The 26,184-nt window shown below is 40.9% G+C and overlaps 1 protein-coding gene across 1 annotated transcript in view; it reads right to left on the reverse strand.

Annotated features, from left to right (window-relative positions):
* The window catches only part of LOC144689927 (kinesin-like protein KIF13B), a 142,389-nt gene extending 116,556 nt beyond the window's left edge, over window positions 1-25,833 (reverse strand). Inside the window, exons 1-2 of the mRNA XM_078557445.1 lie at window positions 25,704-25,833; window positions 515-608 (exon numbers count right to left, since the gene is read on the reverse strand). Coding sequence (XP_078413571.1) covers window positions 515-608; window positions 25,704-25,758 — 149 coding nt within the window. The 5' untranslated portion in view covers window positions 25,759-25,833. The remainder of the gene's footprint in view (window positions 1-514; window positions 609-25,703) is intronic.
* Between the last annotated feature and the right edge of the window lie 351 nt (window positions 25,834-26,184).

Here is a 26,184-nt window from a genome sequence, read left to right on the forward strand (position 1 = left end):
GGCAAAATTACAATGTCATAATTCTTTATATCACATAAAAGATTGCCTTTAGTTTTTTCTCTCCATGTCCTGTGACAAAGAGGAAGACAATATTTTAATACAGCGCTTTTTGGTAAACTCTGGCTACTGAAATTTTGTCGCAAGTTATGGAACTTAGAAGAAATGGGGAGAACATTTAGACAGCTGGATTAATTCAGGCTCTGTATAATATGTAGCAAGTTTGTTTCTCACAGACAGCAGACAGTGCACTTTCTGTATCCTGGTTGCGATTAACTTGCACACCGAAGGAACTGTGACCTTATTCCTGACAGTTTAATAGCATTCCAATCCAACAGCTCATTACTGAGAATCAAGACAGGTGGTGTATAACTGTTTAAATGAAATTTTTTACCATATTGTTTAAATTTTGCAATTCTGTGACCGATAGTCTCTTCAAAGGAGCAATATCTAGAAAGAATCACCAACACAAAAACAAACATAATGCAAAAAGTCCAATATATGGTAAATGGCTTACCTGGCATCTCCTTTACCGAGGTTGGCATTAGCTGGACTTAGAATGGTCTGATTGCCCTCAACATCTATAACACACTTCGTGTTCAAATCAATCTCTAAAAAGAAAAATGATACATCATTTACTAAAACCAATGTGGCAAGAAAAATAAGACTGTCGTTGCCCCACAATATATATATTTTTTTTTATCTATATCAGGAGGCATCTCATAATGCAGCTAAATGTTTTATGTATCTATAAAAGCAAACAGTTGTGAAGCCATGCTTCATATAAAAAAAAAGGCTATGAATTTACTGGCTAGAAACCACCAATTAAAGTTGAAGCATTTTTGTTATTTTTCTTGGACTGGGTTAAGTTCAATAAATACTATTCTCTTTTTTAAAAACTGACAGAAACCTGTCTGTGTCTTTTATGGTCACAGTACATAAACAATTAAACGTTCACTGAATTGGTAAGCATATCCTTTTTAAAAATCCTGTTGCAGCCAAACGAGGGAGCAGGAAGAGGGGAGCCATTCAACCCCTTCCCACCTGGTTGTAACAAAACATTTCCAGCATGTATATACACAAATGTGATTATGAATATGTCTTTCATGATCATAGCCTTGCCTATCCTACCTTAATGATCTCTTGCGTGCCCTCGCTTGCATTTTCCATTCCTCTTTGTTCACCTGCTCTCTTATTGACTAACTATTATTCACCCATGATGTTCTTGCTCACTGCAACTCCCTACCAAGTTCCCTGCACCTCCCTCCTTGATTTCAGAAATCTCAACAACCTTTTCTTCAACCACGCCTTTGGCTGTTAACCTAATCTTTGCATTTTTCGAATTTTCCATTCTTGCTTGGCATCTCTTTTTATTTCCCTCCTTAAACTAAAGCACTTTTGGGTTCTTCCTCCATAAAGAGCTCTATAACAACGTTACTACTAAAAAGTAATATTCAGCAACTCCCCAGGTACATCACCAAATTTATTCCCATACACCACCTTGAACATTCATTCCCTCCACCATCGATGCACAGTGGCAGCAGCGTGTACCATCTACAGATACACTGCAGCAACTTGACAAGGCTTCTTCGACAGCGCCTTCCAAACCCGTGACCTCTATCAACAACACCTTATGTTTATATGGCATCTTTAATGTAATGAAATGCCCCAGGGCACTTCACAGGAGTATTACAAAACAAAGTACATTACCAAGCTATATAAGGAGATATTAAGTCAGTTGGCCAAAAGCTTGGTTAAAGAGGGAGGCTTTAAATGGTGTCTTAAAGGAGGAAAGCAAGGTTGAGAGGCTGAGAAGTGTAGGAACAGCTCTTCAAAGCTTAGGACCAAGGTAACTGAAGGAACGGCCACCAATGCTCACGAGAACATAATTAGGGAAGCACAGATCTCTGACGATAGTGGAGCTTGAGGTGAATACAGAGATAGGAGGGGCAATGCCATCGACATATCTGAAACAAAGATGAGAATTTTAAACCAAGACGATTCTTGACTGGGATCCAATATTGGTCAGCAAACACAGGAGTGATAGGTGAATGGGGCCTGGTGTAAGAAGGCAGAGTTTTGGATGACCTGAGGTTTATGGAGGGTAGAATGTGGGAGACCAGCCAGGAGTGCATTGGAATAGTCGAGTCTCGAGACAACAAAGGCATGAATGAGGGTTTCAGTGGCAGAAAAGCTGAGACAGAGGCAATGTCGGGCAATGTTACGAGGACCTGCAAGTTCACTTCCAAGTCACACACTATCTTGACTTGGAAATATATCACTGTCGCTGGTTCAAAATCCTGGAAGTCAACAGCACTATGGATGTTCCTACACCATATGGACTGGAGCAGTTCAGGAAGGCAGCCCACCACCACCTTCTCAGGGGCAATTAGGGTTAGGCAATAAATGCTGGCTTTTCCAGTGATGTTCACACCCCATGAACTAAAGCAAACAAAAATTCAATGAGCAGTGCAAAAGTGTATGACATGGACCACTCTTCTATCAGTGCCAGGTTAGTTTCCCTTAGCCAGGGTGTCCATAGCAGTGCATGCAGTTGGTCCCTGTGATCATAGCCAAGGGGTGGGGGGGGCGCAAATCAATCCAGGTTGCCATTCCAGAATATCAGTGACAGTCCACCATTTATAAGGCATAAGTCAGGAATACTCTCCACTTGCTTGGATAAGTGCAGTTCCAACAACACTCATGGAGCTCGACACCATCCAGGACAAAGCAGTCCATTTGATCGGCACCCTGTGCACCACTTTTAACATTGACTCCCTCCATCACTGACACAAAGTGGCAGCAGTGAGTACCATACACAAGATGCACTGCAGCAATTCATCAAGCCTCCTTCAACAGCGCCTTCCAAACCTGCGACCTCTACCACCTAGAAGGACAAAGGCAGCATACACATGAGAACACCACCACCAGCAAGTTTCTCTCCAAGCCACGCACCATCCTCACTTGAAACTTACTGTTCCTTCAATGTCACTGGGTCAAAATCCTGGAACTCCTTTCCTAACGGCACTGTGAGTTTACTTACACCACATGGACTGCAGTGGCTCAAGAAGGCAGCTCACCACCACCTTCTCAAGGGCAATTAGAGATCAGATCCCAGGAAATAACAAAAATAATGATCAAGGAAGCAAAGTTATGAGCAACTGGTAAAACAAATTCATCATGCTGTGACAGATGTGCAGCCAATTGTTAGAAGAGGTGGGCAGGCTCTAATTCTGTTCTGTATCAGGTAACAAATACATTCTTCCCAAAATGTCTCTTCCCTCAAGATTTCCCTATTTAGAATATTGGAAAGCTGCTTGTTCCACCTTCGTGTCTCATCTATGCTTTTAGAATGCCAAGAACTATACACTAGGTGAGAGACAACTGAAAGAACCATCTTGTCAGGCTTGAGTCAGTGCTTCATCCTGCAAATTCATGAGCAGAGACTACCATTTTGACTTTCCTTCCCTGTGGGAAAGTGGCTGGCCTCCATTTTTTTTTTTTGCCTGCCTTGGACATATGTCTACATTGCAAACATTCAATAGAGGCTATCCTGCGCACAAAACCACATCCTAAGACTCGGTGATCTACCATGGTATCACTATAATACTGTAGAAATCTGTGATCCCCTGTTTAGCCAAATGCCTGTTAAAATGATCCAAGGTCAAAGCCCGGTGTCTCTTGCGTATCTATGTCTAGACTCTAAATACTTTTTGAGCATTTTAAATTAAACGTCAGGAATTCAAGTTCATTAAGTTTTATTATTAGAAAGCATATGAGAAGAAAAAGAACGAGGAAAGGGAAAGAGAAACAAAATTAGATTAGATCTCCAGTTGAAGAGCTAGCAAAGGTGACCTAGGCCAAATGGCCTTTGTACTATTTTTATAATTCTCCCTACTCTAGGGTGCTAATGCCAACTGTAGAATCCCAGTTAACTCAGCAAAGGTCAGGAATCTAACCAAGAATATTAAGTTCCTCAAGTGATAAACAGAATTATATTAACCCAAACCCCCATTAACACAAACCCCCAATAAAGGTTCATAAATAAGGGCCTGATATCCTATTTCAGCAAGTTTCCCATTGTTCTCTTGGAGTAACAAACCTAAAATGGAATCTATAACACCAGTCATTCAATACCTGCGGAAGAGTCAAGCTACAGGTCAGTAGCAATGTTCAAGTGCAATCTACTAGGTTTTCCTACATGCGAAATAGTAAGTTGAGTGCAACAAGCATTAGTTGGTTGACAGTTAATCAGAGAAATTTGTGGAAAATTTCCTTGGCAGTGGAGATTTACAAATATCGTCAGCAAGCTTGCCAGCATTTCACTAATCAACTGAGTCTAAACCACTTTTAAGTTTTTGATGGAGGAAGCACAAGATAGGGAGAGATTGAGATCCTCTTGTCTAAATGCTGTTTTTGTTTGCACAAAATAAAGAGGTGAAGGCCTGTAAAAAATGTCTATTTAACATGTTGGGTGTACTGAGTAAACTGGAATGGTTTCTACTACTACTGGAGGGAGTGCCATTTGCTCACGGCATTCGAAGCCTAGAGTGAAAAGCACAGAACAATAAATATTAAACAAATCCTTTTACAAATTTTCCCCATGAAATGAATATGACAAGAGGTAACCAAACAATATACCTGCAATATAACTGCAGAGTGTTTTACGTTCCTTTGAATTAAACCTATAAACATGCTGTTATATCTTCTAGTTCCCATAAGTTCGAAATAATCACTTTTTTGAGACTCAAAATGCTAGAGCTTTCGAGTGTATATCTTACAACTCTCCATGTGGCTGGTGGACTGATAGATGGTTGCTTGGTATTTGCCTGCAGTGTAGGAATAGGAGTGGCAACCTGGATGTACACTCACTCAACACACTTCCAACACATTCAGCCTGGGGTCATACAGAAAGAGAAACTCATGCAAAAATACACCTCATTCAGGCAACACCTATATCCTACTGGACTAGGGAACTGAGTTCTTTCTGGATGGATGAGCTGGGATGGGCAGAGGAGTTTTCCCACATTCGTAATCTTTTTGTAATCTTCTTCTAGGCAACAGACAATAAAACCAGAAAATTCTGAAAATACTTAGGTCAGGCAGCATCATAGAAAGGTCATCAATCTGAAACACTGGCCCAGAACTTCCAATCTATGGATGGTCATACCCCCCACCACCACAAAAATGCATTGGGGGACCCCCTCGGAAGTTCCTACGCACTGACTATGCAGGAATTACCCAGGAAGTTTGGCCTTCCAATGGGCAATTCCCCTGCATCTGGAACCCTCCGAAACTCTGAGTTGAAGTCAGAGACTTTGGATGGTTCCAATTTACTTAGCAGAGTAGTTACCCAGCGAAGTTAGGAGGATTAAAACCAGTTCTCACTCCTGGGTACTGATACCCCAACTCCCCACTGGACCCCTCAAATACCTGATTATCCCCCCCAATCAGCCTCCTGACCACTGACTACCCTCCTGAAACCCCAACTTGCCCGACCCCTCACCCACCCACCCGCTACCCTACACCCTCACCCACCCACCCATCCGCTACCCTACACCCTCCCCCACCCACTACTCTGCTACCCTACACCTTCACCCACCCACCTGCTACCCTGCTACCCTACACCCTCCCCCACCCACCCGCTACCCTGCTATCCTATATCCTCCCCCACCCAGCCACCTGATACCCTACACCCTCCCCCACTTATCTTCTCTTCGTAGCTCCTCAAAATGGCTTTGGGACCTTTAAACTTTCTACTTACCAAAATGCGGCAGCTAGTATCATAAAAAGGCTTGGTTACCATTGACAATCCTGTACTATGAGATAGGACTCTCAGAACAGGTACGCTCCCCATTTCTGAAGAAGCATGGTTTGGAAGTCCAGGCCAGAAACGCGGAGCTGCATCCTGGAGTAAATAAATAGGAGCAGAGTGGCAATGATTGTCACTCTTCTGAAGATTCAGCCCAATATCTTTGTTCTGCTGTCTGTAGATGCTGCCTGATCTGCTGTGTATTTCCAGCATTTTCTCTTTTTACTCATTGCTAGAATTCATGGTATTTTGCTTTTGTACTCGAGAAGGGCAACTGTGCACCTTGATGTTAATGCATTGTCTGGCAACTGCTTTGAAGCATTACAACAAGGATGAATATTTCATCCCAGAGCTGCAACTTTCAGTTGCTTTAACATAACGACGATGAATAAAACATCCCAAGACACTTCACATCAGCATTATAAAGCAAGATTTGTCATTGAGCCATGAGCCTGATGACCAAAAGCTTTGCCAAAAGGTAGGTTTTAAGTGGCATCTTAAAGAAGGAAAGATAGAGAAGTAGAGTGTTTAGGTAGGGAATTCCAAAGCGCTCAAAGATATCCTTGGCAGCTAATGTCACGGCCACCAATGGTGAAGTTATCAAAATCAGTTATGATCAAGAGGCCAAAATTAGAGTGCAGATATCTCAGAGGGTTGCAGGACTGCTGGGAAGGGTGAGGCCATGTCATTTGAATCATTGCAAACAGGGATGAGAATTTAACAGTTCTTTTCATTCAAATGCTAAGAGGCCGGACATTCATGAGCTGTAGTTCGACTGTTATATCAGCTTTTAGGAGTTCAGAAATATATTCGTAGATTTAATTTCATTACCCAGATGCTTGCTAAGAGTAGGTGAACCTTAGCCCTTTGCTCTGAAGAAATATATCCTTATATGTGGATAAGAATTGTGTAAAACCAGTCTGTTAAATAGCACTGGGATGAGCACTGTGCCTGACTGGTGCTGTCTCAGACCAGACAAATTTGTAAACTGGCAGTACTGGAACAAAATCAAACAGTTCAAAATATTTTACATAAAATGATTAAATTTCTGAACAGAGCTAATGTCGCCAGCTGAAGTTTTACAACTGAAAGTGAAGAGCCATAGGCCCAGATGGCAGGCATCCCATAATACAGTAGTTGGGAGGAGTTAACTGAGACATTAGAACCATAGAATGGTTACTGCACAGAAGGAGACCATTCAGTCCATCATGCCCATGGGGGCTTTCTCTAAGAACTTCTAAGCTAGTCCCACTCTTCTGCCTTTTCACCATTGTCCTGAAAACATTTTCTCTTCAGATAATTATCCAACTCCTTTTTGAAAACCACCGTTGAAGCTGCCTCTCCTAATCTCAGGCAATACATTCCACATCGTAACCACTTGCTGTGCAAAAACATCTTTCTGATGGAATATAAAAATAGGGAAGTTTTGCTACAACTGTACAGGACATTGGTGAGACCGCACATAAAGTACTGCATACAGTTTTGGTCTCCTTACTTGAGGATATATTTAAGGAGGGATATACTTGCATTGGAGGCAGTTCAGAGAAGGTTCACTCAGTTGATTTCTGGTGTGAAGAGATTGTCTTATGAGGAAAGGTTGAGCAGGTTGTGCCAATACTCAGAGTTTTGAAGAATGAGAGGTGATCTTATTGAAACATAAAAGATTCTGAGGGGGCTTGACAGGGTCAATGCTGGGAATGTTTCCCCTCACGGAAGAATCTAGAACTAGGCGCAGTTTAAAAATAAGGGGCCTCCCAACAGAGGAGGAATTTCTTCTCTCAAAAGGGTCATGTTTGGAATTCTCTACCCGAGACAGCAGTGGAGGTTGGGTCATTGAACACATTCAAGGTGGAGTTAGACAGATTTTTGATCCACAAGTCAAAAGTTATTTGGGTGGGGGGGCAGGCAGGAAAGCGGAGTTAAGGCCACAATCACATCAGCCATGATCTTAAAGATTTGCATACCAGGCTCATGGGGCCAAATAGCCTACTCTTGTTCCTATTTCTTAAGCTCATGTCGCCCTGGTTCTTTTGCCAATCACCTTAAATCAGTGTCCTCAGGTTCTCGACCCTTCCGCCAAAGGGAACAGTTTCTCCCTATCCACTTTATCTATATCCCTTAAAGAACATTTACCAACTCCTTCGAAAACTGAAACTGCCAAATAACTGGGAAGTTGAGAATCCTACACTCCATTCAAAAAAGGGGTAAAGTGCCGTTGAAATTATAAACCAACTCTTTGCAAGCCAGCTTTGAAATTATAAGCCAAATCATCCAACTCTGATTCTGGTTGAACTTTAAGAGCCAAGATTAATTTAGTTAACGCTCAGAAAGAAATGTGCTAATTAAGGACAGCTAGCATGTATTTGTAATGGGCAACTGTGCTTGACTAAGGTAGTGGAATAGTTTGAGGAAATCAGAGTACAGGAACAAAACAAGAGCTTAGTTCATAACTTTAAAGGTGAAAATACATGGAGAGTCATTCAAAAAAAAAAATTGGAATTCTTGGCTTCTGAGCTATTTATATGTAGGGCACTAAATACAAAGCAAGAATGTGATGTTGAATTTGTTCTGGGCATTGCTTGGCCATAAATTGAATACTGTGTGTAGCCCTCGGAACCCAGTTGTCATTCTTCAAGCCAAGTGTATTAGAACTAAGGAATGGGTAGAGCAAAGATTCAATGGAATGATACCAGAGCCAAGAGGTTTTCCAGTTATGACTGGTATGAGGAAAAACAAGACAAATTAAAAAGGGGGGGGGCGGGGGGGAGAGAAATGGAATAAAAGCAGCACTTACTTTCCAAAGTCAGAAATTTATAGCACTTAATCAAATATTCAGAGTTTCATGTGGTAACATGTTTAAATCACACTGAAGTAACTCAGCTTATTCGGACTGCATTCCTTGTGTCAATACATAAACTGCCCCAGTTTTTAATCAAGAAACTATTAATAAGATTCACTGTTTGCACTCTTATTGAAACAAGAACGACAGTGCTCACAACAAGACTCAAAGGAAAGGTGCATAAAATGCAGTATTATGTACAAGAACTTATATTTACATAGCACCTTTAACATAATGAAACATCGCAAGGTGTTTTACAGGAGCAACATAAAATAAAGTATGACAACAAGCTACGTATGTAGATATTAGGTTAAATGACCAAAAACTTGGTCAAAGAGGTAGATTTTGAAGATGTAACAGAATGCAACATAACGTTAACAGAAAAACCACTGTCCACTTCCTCCTTCTCTCATCTTAGGAAAAAGATTTAGTTCATCGCTGTAATATTCCTCACATCTCCTCCAAGTACGGGCAAGACAGCTACTCGCCACCTTACCTCTGCCACTGTTCAACGTGGAACACAGAATTCTTTTCATGATGATAGCTAGTTAATGCTCATTGTTCAACTCGGACGAGTTGAACAAAGGTTGAGCTAACCATAACCATAAATCCTACTTCTCTGGTACAACAATGCTCTATAACACTTAAATCACTCAAAGCACTTAAGCCCAATGGCAGCAATGATGACAGGCCAAATATTTGACTCCTTTCAGTTATAATAATAAACTTGCCACGCCTTTTATTTGTTGTCACTTTTAATATTTTGGTATTAGTCCTTCTAGAGCTCAATATTAAGACCGGGTTTTAGATTTTAGACAGTGAGAAAGAGTTAAGTAAAATAATGGGAATTAAGGAAGAAAGCTAACTGTTATGGCAGCATAGCAAAGGAATCTTTTAGAGTTAGTAGAGTACTTCTTAAACTGTCCAATCATAAAATCAACATGGGCACCACAACAAATATCTATAAATAGAGCTAGGAAATATTTGAAAACATTGATCTCTCCTTAATTAAATTTCAAAAAATAATAATAAATCTTGTGCCTTTTATAACTAGAAGAGGCACTTTTTAACTGCTGGAAAGTTACTCCAATTTCACTGTAGGTGGCTTAGTTAAAGAACATTGTAACAATTGCAATTACACAATCTTCATGAAAAGTAGAGGCAGCATGTTGGTATAGCAGTACAAACGTTAACTTAGTTTAGTTGGTAGCATTCTTGACTGGGAGTTGCAAGTTGTGGGTTCAAGCGCCACTTCAGGAATTGAACTGGCTGACATTCAGTGTGGTACTGAGGCAATGCTGTATTTTTGGAGGTGTCATGATTCAGATGAGGTTAAACTAAGACCCAAACACGTAGTAAGGTGGATGTAAAAGGTATCATACAATTTTTTCTTCCAGCAGGGAATTCTTATAATGTCCTGCCCAGCATACATCCCTTAACTACCACCACCAATATGGGTTAAATGGTCATTCAATCTATTGGCACCTGTGGTACCTCACTAAATGCAAATAAGCTATCAAGTGCTTTGAAGGTAGCTACATATTCTAATATGCAATGTACTTTTGAAGATTGATGATTTTTTTTTTAAATAAAGAGTAATTCAAAGCACAAATATATTAATTGATCTGTATGGCAATATGTGTCATTCATTTTAAATATTCAATAAGAATTTGATCAGGGGTACATTACACAGATTACTGCAAGTGGGTTAACAGTCCTCAGTTCTCAGTAAAAAAAAAATGCCCCTCTTTTTAAATGGCTGAAGAAATTTCCATGCATCTATTAACAATGTACAGTATTTCCACGGGAGAGGAAGGGAAACAAAAGCAACAACTTATATTTATATAGTACCTTTAACCAAGTCAAACCATGCTCTCTCTGCATGCACAAGTGGCATAGTGGCTACATGATCTCAGAAAATGAGGGCAGGTGAGGGAGAAGGACAAAGAAGACATGATAAAACAGGAACAAAAAGTTCTCTAGGTATCAAGTGCCAAATATAAAAACAGAATGCGCATGTCTGTTCCACCACTTGTTTGTTTTACCATTATTCAGGCCAGAAATTAAGCAGTGGATATGTCATTCCACCCTCACCAAAAAAAAATCAATTGCAAGCAACCAAATGTATAATTTTCCGTAAAGCACCTGCTTCATTTCATGTAGTGAGGGAGAGATGAGTGTTGGCTAACAACAGGATCAGCAAGGTCAAAATATGTATTTCTTGATTTGGTTTTGATGGGTTTCAATAAATATTAAATACAAGACATAAAAGCACACACTGATGATTTTAAAGAGTCAAATCTTGGACATTAATTAATGCAAGCTAACCATATTGTTGTAATTTTGGACATTTTTTTTTCAAAATTAAATCTTCCTCCTTCTACCCCATGACACACTGAAGGAAAGAACAGGAAAGATGTTGTTTGTTTGTGTTTATATGAGAAATGAGACTGTTGGGCACAATAAAAGAGTGTGTGAACAAGGGAAGAGAAAGAAAAGATCAACTGAAAGCACAATATCTTCTGTCAAAAGAAATGCATAATTACTTAAGACGGGGTTAAATAAGTCACATTAACACGGCAGATAATTTAGGAATCACAAAATAAAATTGGACAAGCAAGTTCAATTCACCTTATCCTTCCAGAATATTCATTTTCTCGATCACAGAATTTCACAGTTACTTAATAACATCCACTGTCCTGAGCAATGCTTCCTCAAAGCCTATCCCTGTTAAGAGAAGCTGTATTAAGTGAGATTATGTTGAGGTTCCATCTTGTACTGAGGACTCAATTTTGTAATTAAAAAAGAGTGACTGAAGAAATTTTTCTGGATCAGTCTCCTCAGATTTTTCTCAATCACAGATCAGCTCAGATCCTCAAGCTCCGTTCGTGAATGGTACAAGTTGGAGTCATAAAGATAATTGTTTTCTCTTAGTGTAGTTCTAACCTAATGGGAGATAAATCTATCCATCTTAATTGCTTTGATCCTTTCCCCTAAATGTAGACAAGACATGAATGACAGCTATGGGTCTCTATCGGAGAGACAGTGAGTCTCAAAAGCTAAGCTAATTGAAATTAATGCAATCTAAGGGTGAAGGTCATGGAAGGCAGATGATGCAAAAGCTTGGAGATGAGAGAATACTAACTAGACCACTGTATCACAAAGGCAGGGATATCAGTGTTGGGTATCTTCCTACTGAGCTCAGCAACTGTGATGTGACAATTCCCAGACCTTCACAGAATTGTGTGCTCTGAATAAAACTTCTACTAATAAATCTATAAGTGAAAGACGCTACACCTAAAACTTTCAGTCCTCCATGAAACAGATTCCACAGCGCTATTCAAAGTGCAGATTCACTCTTGGTCTCTGGGCCAAAATTTATTCCTTAACCAACATTGCTTAAACAGATAATCAGGTCATCACTTAATCTCATGCAATTTACAGAAACTTGCTGCTCCCAAACAACTGCCACACTTCCCTATCTTACAACAGTGAATGCACTCGTTCATCGCCTGGAAAGCGATTTGGGAAACTCCTGTGTTCGGAAAGGGTGCTAGATAAAAAATTATTCTTTCGTTGGATAAAATTACCAAGACAAGGAGTAGGAAGTTGGTAACCAAAGAGAATTTCGAGCCCCTACGGATGACAGCCATATGTCAGTCAAACTCTTGTCTGCGAAATATGCTGATTTGGTTTTTGTCAACAGCAAAAACTACATACTATTTGCCTAATTGTCAAACTGTCTATTTCTGCCTGCAGAAATTCTTTGCAGTCATTACATGCTCAGATGCCCTGCAAAAGGTACTTTGATACATTGGCTCCAGACATAAAATCATTCAGAACTGCAATGTGCAACGTAGACTGTTGGATGACATTTTAGGATGTACTTTTATTTTTACTTGCATAAAATCAAGTTCTTGTGGAGCATGCCACCAATATCAAGAATAGGCAACAGATTTAGATTCATATTTTGCATTCTACCACTGCCAGGAGCCATCAGATAAACATTTTTTTTAAATTATCTACTTCAAGCTCATGCCTCTAACATTTCCAACAATCTTCATTCTTGCTATTTATTGTTCATCCTACATGTCAAAAGACAACCCCTGACACCAGCTCTTGTTTAACTGTCTACAACAGGGCACCAACACTCTTGAAGAGGATTTCAAAATGGGCTAAACAGGCGGCAATGATCAAAACTCAGTATTGGGGCTGTGCTTGGTAGCCTAATCCCCCCCAACAAGAACACTCGCAGTACCACTTGTGGTTGGTGTCTAGAAATTCCAATCAGAGAATGCCATTACCCATGGATTTGAATGCAAACAGGATCAATAATGGGATTCTACAATGGAATATTTTTCTATCATCCACTCCCTAGCCTCACCCATGTCAAATGGCAATTTGGGTAACGCACCAAAAAATGATACCATTCATGATAATGTACTTCAGGGCATTGCACTTTAGGGCAGGGTGCAATACAATTGGAAGCAGGGAAAATTACCTAATAGAACATGCATGCTACTCCAACGAGACCATCATTGGAAGCAGCATCAATTTCCACAACCCAAGGTTCCAGCAAGAGACGTCGTTCTCGTGCACAAAATGCCAGAATTAATGTGGGCTAGGTTTCTCCTGTCAAAGACACCCTAAATGCGTTCCAATTGCAAACACAATAGGCAGGGCAGAGTTTCAAATACTTGGCTAAAAGTATGAGAACAGCAGTATTGGATTTACTGGTGTTGGATAAATTATATTGTACCATGTAAAATTTTATGCAAAATAAACAAGTTCATGCAAAGGAGGTAACCAAAAAGCCTTAAGTTGAAGGTACTCGCAAAATACCTGGTGAGCCCGATAAAGGTTATGAAGGTGACTCTATAACAGCCCTAGAGTGGTTGTGTGTGACTCAACTCCTCAAACTGACACCCCTCCATATTCCTGCTGTCAGCTGTGTTCATATCAGATGAAGAGGAAAGGTGGGGGAAGTGAAAAATATATTTTCCAACAACTTCGGCCCATTTACTTGTAATTTTGGCAGATTTTCATTGGCATCTTGTCAAATAATACACTCTCATCTAGAGGGTATGGTGAGCAAGTGGTTACAGTATTGAGCTAGTAACCAACAGGTCAAGATTTAAATCAAATCAATCAATTACTTCCACAAGTTTGACAATTTGTGAACTGGCACCAGAAGAAGTGACTATGAAAGTGGCTAGATTGTTGTGAAAAACAAATTGGTGTATTAATGTCCTTCATCAAAGAGAAATGTCACTCCTCTAGAGTCTGGCCTATATGTTACTTGTCCTCAGGGGAACTAGGCATGGACAATAAATGCTGTGGTATCAATGTGACCCATTTACCAGGTACAAGTTTAAAAAAGTGATCTTCTCCAAGATCTATGGCACTGCTGTGCAACTCCTTGTTATGGAGCAAGAGTAGTTCAGGGTGACTCTTCCCTTAACATTTTCACTAACTCATATTCATGACCCCGAGCTTTTCCACTGCAAGAAGCATTTACCCTCCTGAAGAACGGGCTGTTGCTTCACAGGGTACACCAGCCATCTGACATTTCATCAAGGTTAATAGTTTTCATTTGTGCATCTAGACATTGAATGTTGGCAAGCTACTCATTTGTGGATGGTGTCCCACATAAACCCAATCCAAAATCCACATGTGCATTTCCAATAAGGGGGGGTGCAGGATGGTGGGGTTCACTGGACAACAACTGAACATATCTTTAGTCCAGAAATGCTGGGGTGAGGCTGCCACGGAACCTCTAAATTGTACCAAATAAAGCCATGACTTGAGCTTGACAGTTTTCCTGAAAAAAAAAGGACAGTTCAAAAGAAGAACAACCAAAAATACTGCTTATTTTCCACTAAACCTCTAATTTCTGTTATGAAACTGCAGAGAACAAACAAAACATGCAACAAGCACCTTGAAAGTATACTGCACATAAGTAGTTTATCAAATAAGTTCACATAGCAGTACAATCCATAATTAGTATATTATGATGAGCAAATTAGTCACAGAAACAGGATAATTGCATTGCAAGACAAGAGATATTTTATTTTAAAATTAGCATTCAAATTACCCTCATGTCATCTGATATTTCAGCTAGTGAAGACAACACGGAACTAAACCATACTCGGCAAGAAGGTCCCTGGTTTGACCCCTCATGATCTCCAATCTTTGCTGAATCCTTAGATCTCAGCCAGAGTGTTGCAACTGACCTCAGCGTCGCTCAATTACTGAATGGTCCACCAACACCCACTCTCCACTTTGATATACAAAGTGACCATTTAAAAAAGGTACAAGAATAATGCACCAGGGGTAAGTAAACACCTTCGAGAAAGCAGAGAAAATTAACAGGGAAAATAATTTGATTAAGTTTGATTTAATAATTTCATTAAGCTTACTTTTCCCTTCTGCCCAAGCCACTACTCCGTGGAATCCAAAGGGAGAGGGTTCACTGCCCCATTTCTAACCATGATACTGTTAAGATCTGAAAGACCAGAATTTGGGTAGTCAAGTGCTGCACCTTGTTGCAGGCCATTGCTGTAGATTATCAAGTAGTGGGGCAAGCGTATACACATATAGCAAAGTTTCAGACTTCAACCATATTGATGCAAGGCATGAAAATCAGGGGGAGGAATTTCAGAGCGAGGTTTGAGGATTTAGAGCACATTGTCCATTGCTCCTCTAAGCAGTGGCTTGGTGTAGTGTGTGGAGTGGCAAGCAAACAAATATAAAGGGGAATGTTTTTGTGGGAACAAACAACATCCAAGAGGCAAGGAGCGTATTTTTTTTTAAATTAAGTTTGCAGTTTACAGGAAAAATGAACAGATTAAAATCAAATCTCATTCGGTCAGCCTAAGCTGCACCACTGACCTTTCAACCGCCAATTAGAGAATGGTACCAGAAATCAGATAGCAGATCTGACAGGCATTTGAGGTAAGGAAATGATTCTCCATGTCAGGTATACTTAAATCCTACACACCAAAAACAAAAATACCTGGAAAAACTCAACAGGTCTGACAGCATCTGCGGAGAGGAATAAAGTTAACGTTTCGAGTCCGTATGACTCTTCAACAGAAATAAGAAAAGAGGTGGTTTAAGGGGGGGTGGGACAGGTAGAGCTGGATAGAGGGCCAGTGATAGGTGGAGATTGCCAAAAGATGTCATAGACAAAAGGACAAAGGTGTTGACGGTGGTGATATTAGCTAAGAAATGTGCTAATGGTGACATTAAGGGTAGAAAGCACGACAAGCCAGGTACAGATAGCCCTAGTGGGGGTGGGGTGGGGGGAAGGGATCGAAATAGGCTAAAGGGTAGAGATAAAACAATGGATGGAAATACATTTAAAAATAATGGAAATAGGTGGGAAAAGAAAATATATAAATTATTGGAAAAAGGGGGATCGGAAAGTGGGTAGGGATAGAGGAGAGTGTTCATGATCTAAAGTTGTTGAACTCAATATTCAGTCTGGAAGACCGTAAAGTGCCTAGTTGGAAGATGAGGTGCTGTTCCTCCAGTTTGCGTTGAGCTTCACTGGAACATTGCAGCAGGCCAAGGATGGACATGTGGGCATGAAAGCAGGGTGGTGTGTTGAAATGGCAAGCGACAGGGAGGTCTGGGTCATGCTTGCGGACAGACCGAAGGTGTTCCGCAAAGCGGTCACCCAATCTGCGTTTGGTCTCTCCAATGTAGAGGAAACCGCATTGGGAGCAACAAATGCAGTAGACTAAATTGAGGGAAGTGCAAGTGAAGCGCTGCTTCACTTGAAAGGAGTGTTTGGGCCCTTGGACGGTGAGGTGGGGGGAAGTAAAAGGGCAGGTGTTGCACCTTCTGCGGTTGCATGGGAAGGTGCCGTGGGAGGGGGTTGAGGTGTAGGGGGTGATGGAGGAGTGGACTAGGGTGTCCCGGAGGGAACGATCCCTGTGGAATGCCGCCGGGAGGTGAAGGGAAGATGTGTTTGGTGGTGGCATCATGCTGGAGTTGGCGGAAATGGCGGAGGATGATCCTTTGAATGCAGATGCTAGTGGGGTGATAAGTGAGGACAAGGGGACCCTATCATGGTTCTGGGAAGGAGAGGAAAGTGTGAGGGCGGATGCGCAGGAGATGGGCCAGACACGGTTGAGGGCCCTGTCAACCACCGTGGGTGGAAAACCTCGGTTAAGGAAGAAGGAAGACATGTCAGAGGAACTGTTTTTGAAAGTAGTTTCATCAGAACAGATGCGACGGAGGCGAAGGAACTGAGAGAATGGGATGGAGTCCTTACAGGAAGCGGGGTGTGAGGAGTCAAGGTAGCTGTAGGAGTCGGTAGGCTTGTAATGAATATTGGTGGACAGTCTATCACTAGAAATTGAGACAGAGAGGTCAAGGAAGGGAAGTGTCAGTGATGAACTATGTGAAAATGATGGAGGGGTGGAAATTGGAGGCAAAAATGATAAAATTCTTCCAGATCCAGACAACAGTATGAAGCAGCACCGAAGCAGTCATCGAAGTACCGGAGAAAGAGTTTTGGGGGAGGGGCAGGAGTAGGACTGGAACAAGCAATGTTCACATACCCCAAAAAGACAGGCATAACTGCGGCCCATGTGGGTACCCATAGCCACACTGACTACATCAATAACAGGAATGCTGATCATTTCTTTTACTCAATAATGTTGTCATTTATTTTTATTAAATAAAATCCTCCAAGAGGCCAGACAATGAAACCTTCATAGCTTGCATTCAGCAAAAAAACATTTTCATCTCTAATGAGCTAAGTTTAATACTGCTGCAAAGAGAGAGATATTGTCGAAGCTTTTTGTCTTGCACTTATCAGGACAAACACAAGAATGGCAAATTTCAAATGGCCACAAGAATTCCCAGGAGCTTGAGAAGCTTGTAGTTCCCCACAGCTTTCTGCATGGCAACACCTCAGCCAATCAAAGTTAACTTGGCAACCAATCAGCACCATTTTCTCTTGTGGTATAAATTGTTGTGATCAGCAACTGAAGATACATGCAAGTTAACGTGAACTTCAATTTCACTGTGTCCACAGCTCCCAAAGCTCTGTGACGCACATTTATGGGTCCAATGAAGTAAAAGATTTGTACTTCCCTTGATAAAACAAAGTGAATTCAAAGAAATGCTAATGGAAACAATTGCTTCGTAAAGATTGAGTGTGCTACCCGTAAAGCATGGAGAAAATCAAACAACTCTGGTGCAACAAGTGATGATTCAGAACCAGTGGCTCCAGCTGACAGTAATGTCCAAGAGGAAAATTTCACTGACATCAAATTCCTCTACTGAGTTTGGATTGATATTAAATGCTCAGGCTGAGTAAGTTAAAATTATTTGCAAATCACTACTCCAATCAATCTCGTAACAGATCAATGGCTCAACATTATCTTTCGGATATAAACACACAACACGGCCTGGGATGGTAAAAGTTCATCTTCTGAGTCCACTGATCTGAATCCAAAAGCAAAGGTGGGTTTATAATGCAGCCTGTCAAATAGTAGAATCACAGGAAATAGAAGCAGGAATAGACCATTCAGCCCCTGGAGCCTGCTCCACTATTCAACTAGATCATGACTGATGATCTATCTCAACGCCATTTTCCTGAACTATCCCCATATCCCTCGATGTCTTTAATATCTAGAAATTTATCAATCTCTGTCTTGAACATACTTAAGAACTAATCCTCCAGAGTCCTCTGGGGTAGAGAATTCCAAAAATTCACCACCCTCGTAGTGAATAAATTTCTCATCACAGTCCTAAATGGCCTACCTTAATAGCCTAATGGCCTACCTTAGTACAGTATGCTATCACTGGATTGTGGAATATGTATTAAAATGGCCAATGGTTACAACTATGGTCAATTTTTTTCTTCAAACAGTAATGAGTAGAAAAATCACTCATATGCTGCTCTAGAATGAATTAAAGAATCCTGACCTGGTGAGCACAGTAGTCAACAGGTACTGAATATTACGCAGAAGCAGAGTGTGGCTCTAGCACAACTTGGCTCCAACAAGTGGTCCTGTTTATGTATATCCTTGGCTTCACAGAATTGATAATGAACAGTTCTAGGAGAAGAACTGGAAATTTCAAGCCATCGTCTTTAGTTTAGACCAACACAAATAATTCAAAGTCCTAGAGGAGATGGAAAATTCAGACTCTAGTGCATCATTTCGGTGAACACATCAGAGCAGTACTGAAAGAGTGCTGCACTGTGACTGTTGCCATCTTTAAGACCAGATATTAAGCCAAGGCTCACTCTGCCCTTGCAGGTGGATGCAAAAGATCCTACTGGGTATTCAAAGAAGAGGAGACAAGTTCTCCTGACATCCTAAATAATACTTATCCTTTAACTAACACCACTATAACAGATGAATTGGGCATCAAATACAAACTTTGTGGGAGCTTGCTATGTGCAAATCGCCTGCTGAATCTCCCCATGTTACAACACTTCAAAAGTGCTTAATTGATTGTAAAGCAATTTGGGATGTCCTGTGATTGTGAAAAGCGTTGTATAAATTCAAGTTCTTCCTTCCAATTTTTCTTTAAATTTCAGTCCAAAGCATAGGATGCTTGTAACTGAAGGGACTTTAGGACCCATACAAAGGAGTCATTTGGCCAAAATCACAGTCAACTTTTGTCAGGAAGGGATGCTGACTCAGTTTTACGAAGACAGAAAACAACACACAATTTGTTTGCAAACTTTCCAATTTTTCCTGCATCTGACTGCAGCTCTTCTTTGGATACCACACTGAGAAACCCTTGCAAAAGCACTATGCCATATAGGTTCCACAAACATAAAATCATCCAAAATAGAACAGGGAATTGTAGATTCGTAAGTGACATTTTGGGATGCTGTTATGAAACCCAAACTTACTTTAATGGAGTTCCTGACTTCTGCGGCCAACAAGTCATACATATGGACATACAAACAAGGAGCAGGAATAGGCCACTCAGCCCCTCGAGCCTGCTCTGCCATTCAATAAGATCTTGGCTGAGCTGACTGTAACATAGAATCCACATTCCTGCCTACCCCCAATAACCTTTCACCCCATTGTTTATCAAGAATCTATTTAGATCTGCCTTAAAAATATTCATATACTCTGCTTCCACTCCCTTTTGAGGAAGAGAGTTCCAAAGCCACTCTACCCTCTGAGAAAAGATTTCTCCTCATCTGTCTTAAATGAGCGACCCCTTATTTTTAAACCATAACCCCTAGCTCTAGATTCTCCCACAAGAGGAAAGTTTCTCTCCACATCCACCCTGCCAAGACCCCTCAGGATCTTAAAGGTTTCAATCAAGTTGCCTCTTAATCTTCTAAACTCCAGTGGACACAAGCCTAACCTGTCCAACCTTTCCTCATAAGACTTCCCACCCATTTATGGTATTAGTCTAGTAAACCTTCTCTGAACTGCTTCTAATACATTTACATCCTTCCTTGAATGAGAGCAATTCTGTACACAGTACTCCAGATGTGGTCTCACCAGTGCATTGTATAACTGAAGCCTAACCTCCGTACTTTTGTATTCAATAACCCGCGCAGTAAATGGTAACATTCTATTAGCTTTCCTAATTACTTGCTGCACCTGCATATTAACCTTTTGTGATTCATGTAATAGGACACCCAGATCCCTCTGCATCTTAGGGCTCTGTAATCTCTCACCATTTAGATAATATGCTTCTTTTTTATTCTTCCTGCTAAAATGGACAATTCCACATTTGCCCCCATTATACACCATTTGGAGATTTTTGCCCACACACTTAACCCACATCATTTTGAGCCTCCCTACATCCTCTTCACAACTTACTTTCCTACCTATCTTTGTGTCGTCAGCAAATTTTGCAACCATACCTTCGGTCCCTTCGTCTAAGTCATTTATATAAATTGTAAAAAGTTGAAGCACCAGCACTGATCCCTGCAGCACACCACTCGTCACATCCTGCCAACCAGGAAAAGACCTATTTATGGTACCCTGTTTCCTGTTAGCTAGCCAATCTTCTATCCATGCCAATATGTTACCCCCTACACCATGAGATTTTATTTTCTGCAATAACTTTTGACGTGGCACTTTATCAAATGCCTTCTGGAAATATAAGTACACTACATCCGCCAGTTCCCCTTTATCAACAGCATGTGACTCCTTCAAAGAACTCCAATAAATTGGTTAACCATGATTTCCTTTTCACAAACCCATGTTGACTCTGCCTGATTCCGTTGGATTTTTCTAAGTGTCCTACCATAACATCTTTAATAATAGCTTCTAACATTTTGCCCATGACAGATGTTAAACTAACTGGCCTGTAGTTTCCTGCTTTCTGTCTCCCCCGCATTTTAAATAAAGGTGTTACATTTGCGATTTTCTAATTTACTCCCTGAATCTTTGGCGTTTTGGAAAATTATAACCAACACAACAATTATCTCAACAGACATTTCTTTCAAGACCCTAGGATGAAGTCCATCACGACCTGGGTTTTTGCCAACCCGCAGCTCCAACAATTTGCTCAATACCACTTCCCTGGTGATAGTGATTTTCCCGAGTGCCTCCCTCCCTTCCATTTCCTGATTTACAGCTAGGATGTTACTTGTATCCTCTATAGTGAAGACCGATGCAAAATAGCTGTTCAATTCATCTGCCAACCCCTTATTTCGCATTATTAATTCCCCAGGCTCATTTTCTATCGGACCAATACTCACTTTTTTAACTCCTTTCTTATTTAAATATATGTAGAAAATCTTACTGTTTTTATATTTCTAACTACTTTCTCTTGTACTCTAATTTTTCCCTCCTTATTAATATTTTTGTCATTCCTTGCTGTTCTTTATATTCTGTCCACTTCTGACCTACCACCCGTCTTAGCACAATTAAATGTTTTTTCTTTGTTTGATACTATCTCTAACTTTATTAGTTAACCACAGATGGTGGACCCTCCTCTTGGAAGTTTTCTTTCTCATTGGAATGAATCTATTCTGTGTATTCTGAAATATCCCTTTAAAATGTATGCCACTGCATTCTCTATTGACCTACCCCTTAATCTCATTTGCCAGTTCACTTTAGTAAGCTCCGCTTTCATGCCCTCATAATTGCCCTTTTTAAAGTTTAAAATACTAGTCTCAGACCCACTCTTCTCTCCCTCAAAATAAACGTAAAATTCAATCATATAATCACTGCCACCTAGGGGTGCCTTCATTATGAGGTTATCAATTAATACTATCTCATTGCACAATGCCAGGTTTGGTATGCCCTGCTGTCTGGTGCTGTTCTAAGAAACTATCTCGAAAACATTCTATGGTCTCATCTACACTATCTTTGCCTGTCTGATTTTTCTATATGTAGATTAAAATAGCCAATGATATCGTTGTACCTTTCTGACAAGCTCCCATTACCTCTTCCTTTATACTCTGTCCTAACGTGTAGTTACAATTAGGAGGCCTGTGCACCACTCCTACAAATGACTTCCATAATCATTTCTCATCTCACCCCAAAGTCCCGACAAAACTTGGACTTGCCGCACGTGCGCAGACCAGGAGGGGCTGCATAGGTGCAATTCAGCAGATCTCCATCTTTAAGTTCTTTGGGCCCAGAACAGGGCCAGTGCATCTGTGCATAAATAGAGAAAAAGAGCGAGAAAATCCAAGTCAGGTGACCAGGAGTGGAGCGCCATCGAGAAGTAGTGTCCCAGGCAGGGGACAGGGAGAGGTCCCAAAAAGGGGAGCGGGGACAGGGAGAAAGAAGCCCCAGGTAGGGATCAAAAATAGGTCCCAGTTAAGAAAAGAGAGAGGAGAAGAGAAACAGGCTCCAAACAGGAAAAAGGTTGCAGGGTAGCCAAAGGTTGGTGACTCCATTCTGTCAGCCTTTGGGGCAGCAGTACCCCTTTGGAACAGTAGTTTCTGCTCAGCATAACCAAGGATCTGAAACTGTGCTCGTCATTTGGTGCATACTCAGGAATCCAGGGGAATTGAATTTCGGGAGACGAGATTGAAAGCCTGCAAGGTGGGCTGTTGTTCATGCCATCCAAGTTTGGTATTTGAAAAGGCCTCAAGGGAAGCCCTGAAGATCCAAGAAGGTAGCCAAAGGTTGGTGACTCCATGCTGCGGGCCGTTGGAGCAAAGGTACCACTTTGCAGCAAGTGTGTTCTGCTTGGAATGGCCCAAGAGCTGAAGTTGTACTTGTGAGTTGGGTGCTTGAGCAAGTACTCAGGAATCCAGGGAAACAGAATCTCAGGAGACGAGATTGAAACCCTGTGAGGTGGGCTATTGTTAAACTCATTCGAGTTGGAGGAACTTTTGAAGAGAATTCGAAGGCGAGATTTTTGAGGTGAAGACTGAAATGCCTTGTGAGAGAGATGGAGTTTCAGTGAGATTGGTTGACTCTCAGTGTTACTAATGTTGAGGTGGTTTGTTAAGAAATCTGTGGAATCTGTTTTGGTCACACCTGTCAATTAATGTGGTGTGTTCGACCAGTTTTCCTGTTGATTCATATGTACCTCATATTAACTCTAAATGTTAAAATATAACATAGATATTAATAACTGTTTGGTAGGACAGAGCTTGAGTATTGCTGAAAAAAAGAGACATGCTATCAAAGCTTTTCACCTTGCACTCATCAGGACAGCCCAGAAGAAATTACCATCAGTAAAGGGGACAATAATTTATACTGCACGAGAAGAAAGGCATTGCCCTCGGGGAATGAACCAAGGAATTGTTGTTCCCCAAGCTTTTTAGTTGAAAAAGGTGTAATGTGTGGACATGTTCCTTCTGCCTCCACCACAGTACACTTGCTAACCAACCTACTCTCTTCTCAAAACAAAAACAGAATTACCTGGAAAAACTCAGCAGGTCTGGCAGCATCGGCGGAGAAGAAGAGAGTTGACGTTTCGAGTCCTCATGACCCTTCAGCAGAACTGAGTATAATTAGGAGAGGGGTGAAATATAAAGATATATATTTGTTTTGGATTTCCAGCATCTGCAGTAGTTTTTTGTTTTTACTCTCTTCTCATGCAGTATAAATTGTTGTTCCCCTTTACTGTTGATAATTTCTTGCAAGCTATCCTGATGAGCGCAAGATGAAAAGTTTTGATAGCACGTCTCTTTTTTTCAGCAATATTCAGGATAGGTATTGTAAATTGTTTTATCTTTCTGACCTAGTATAGTAAAGTTTATTTTTGTTTGCTCAAAGCCTGTGGAATCTTGTGGCTTTCTTCACTGAGCAAGTGTCATGAAGCTTAAACTTTGTTTACTTTAAACAAGACATTATTGGTCCCTAACTGATCTTAGCAACAACTTAGGGATCTGGCCTAGGATCATAACAATGTACTATTATTTTTACTGGTTTAAAATTATGAGGTATGCCACTAATCCCACACTAATTGCAACAAATTACGATGCATATTACCCTGCATCATACATAGCAGTAACTATCATCTATCGTTGTATAAACTCATTTTTAAGAAGTCAGTTACTGATAACTTTTTTTTTACTAAATCCCTAATGGCTGAGCGATTAACTCACTGCTCAATATGGAATTCATCTACATGGATTAGTGGGCTGGGCATGGAAGGGCAAGAAAAATATCAGGGATCCTAGTCTACGTCCAGCTATTCATAATGAAGGTACAGCGGTGTGGATGAAGACAGATTGGGCTGTATTGCTCCCCACTGTGGAACTGTCCGACAGCATCGCCATTTATGCTTAGCTGGAGAATGGCCACTTGGTTGAGCCGTCAAAATGCTCACAGCACCAGTGAAACTACGCCACAGGAATGATTACCACCTTCAGAAATAGAATGGAGGAGGAAAAAAATGGACAGAGGGTACGAAAAGCCTCAAAGCTTTCCATGACCAGTAGGCACTGCACGGGCTGGAGTGTAGTGTCGAATTTTGTTTGATAATGCTCCTGCGAAGCTCCTCAGGGGGCTTTACTACTTAAAGGTGCTATATAAATGCAAGCTGGCATTGCTGCAAAACCAACATGGATGGCAAGATTATTTCATTTAAGTTTCCTTCTTTTAAAATGGTTTGTGTTTTTGTTAGCTGTGCCCCCCTAAAAAGGATTAGATTTTTGGATTGATGACATTGAGGTATAGCCCATTGTCTCCTTGCGGGGTTTAATTAAGAGACAAAAAGATTTTAAAAGAGCAATGCAGGAAGTCCCCTCTTCAGAGCACAAAGCAGCCCTGGTCAACTGAGGAACTGCATGTCTATCGCATTCAAAAGAAAAGCTGCTAAATATCCTGAAGAGATTCCTTGTGTTAAAAATTAAACAGAAAACAAACATTTAACTGGCACTGCATCAAAGCTGACTATTGCTAATAACTTCTGCTTAAGAAAAAAAAATCCTGAACGCGAAATTCGCGCAAACTGCGAAGTACAGTTGTTTCAACTTCCATAATTTAAATTGAAAATAGGAAAAGGGATGTTAACGTACTAAAATCAAATCGCAAAAAGAGAAGCCCCTTCAAGGCTAAAGCCCTTGAAGCAAATCAACAGGTGATCCTCAGTTAAGTCAAGAACACCTTACCCATTTTATTCACTGAGTGACTCAGCCTGACCTTGATTCTCTCCTTCCCACCCCCTACCGAATTTAACTTTTAAAAAAAAAACCCAGCTCCCAATAATAAACAAGGAAGGAGATAAAAAGAAACCAACTTGGTGCAAGTACATCTGCACCAAGTTAAGACAGAATTTGAGGAGGAGGAGGAGGAGGGGGGGAAAACCCAGACTTGTTGATTTTCTTTTTTTTTGTCGATTTTTATTTAACAAGTGCCAAGAATCAGTTCTGTAACACAATCACCTCTTGATTTTGGGAAAACCCATCAGCAAAACATCAGAAGGCAGATAAAACATTTATGGAGGCTGCTGCAAAGCGATTTAATATTTTAATTATATACATCCAGGGAGCCCAAACTTTGGGAAAGCGAGCTCCTGAATTACAAGTTTAAAATCCCCTCCCAGCATTAATATTTCCAAATCAGGGTCCAGGGTTCACCATATAATTTAAAATCTGAACAATACGTATTTAGTGATGAGAAGGTCTGGTGGGTTTTTTACCTCTTCTGTTGAAGGGACGAATCCTCACGGCTACTTTCACGTTGGACTCGGACATGTTGTTTTGCTGCTTGACAGGATGAGGCTTGAAGTACCCACCTCGGAAAATAAAACTTTTATTTCTCCCTCCGTTTTTAAAATAATTAATTAAAAGAGGGAGGAGGGGTCGAGGGAGATTTAAAACGTCGACACGAACGGACGGCAACGACCCCGGACTCTCCCAACTCGACGCCTCACATCGCTCCTCAAAACTTTTTATTGATCAGTTTATTTTTCTGAGCTGTTCTTTTTGTTTTTTTTCCCTCTCTCTCTCTCTCTGTATCCCCTTCACCTGTTTCGTTGCCTGAGTTTGAAGCGATGGCTCTTCGCCATGACAGCAACAAGCTCCAGCCGGCAGCAGCAGCAGCGGCCGGAGACACACAGACGGACGGTGGAGGGGGGGGGAGGGGAGTGAAGGGGGCGGAGGGGGCGGGGCTGTGGGGGA

Source organism: Cetorhinus maximus, chromosome 14, assembly GCF_964194155.1.
Source record: "Cetorhinus maximus chromosome 14, sCetMax3.hap1.1, whole genome shotgun sequence".
NCBI lineage: Eukaryota > Metazoa > Chordata > Chondrichthyes > Lamniformes > Cetorhinidae > Cetorhinus > Cetorhinus maximus.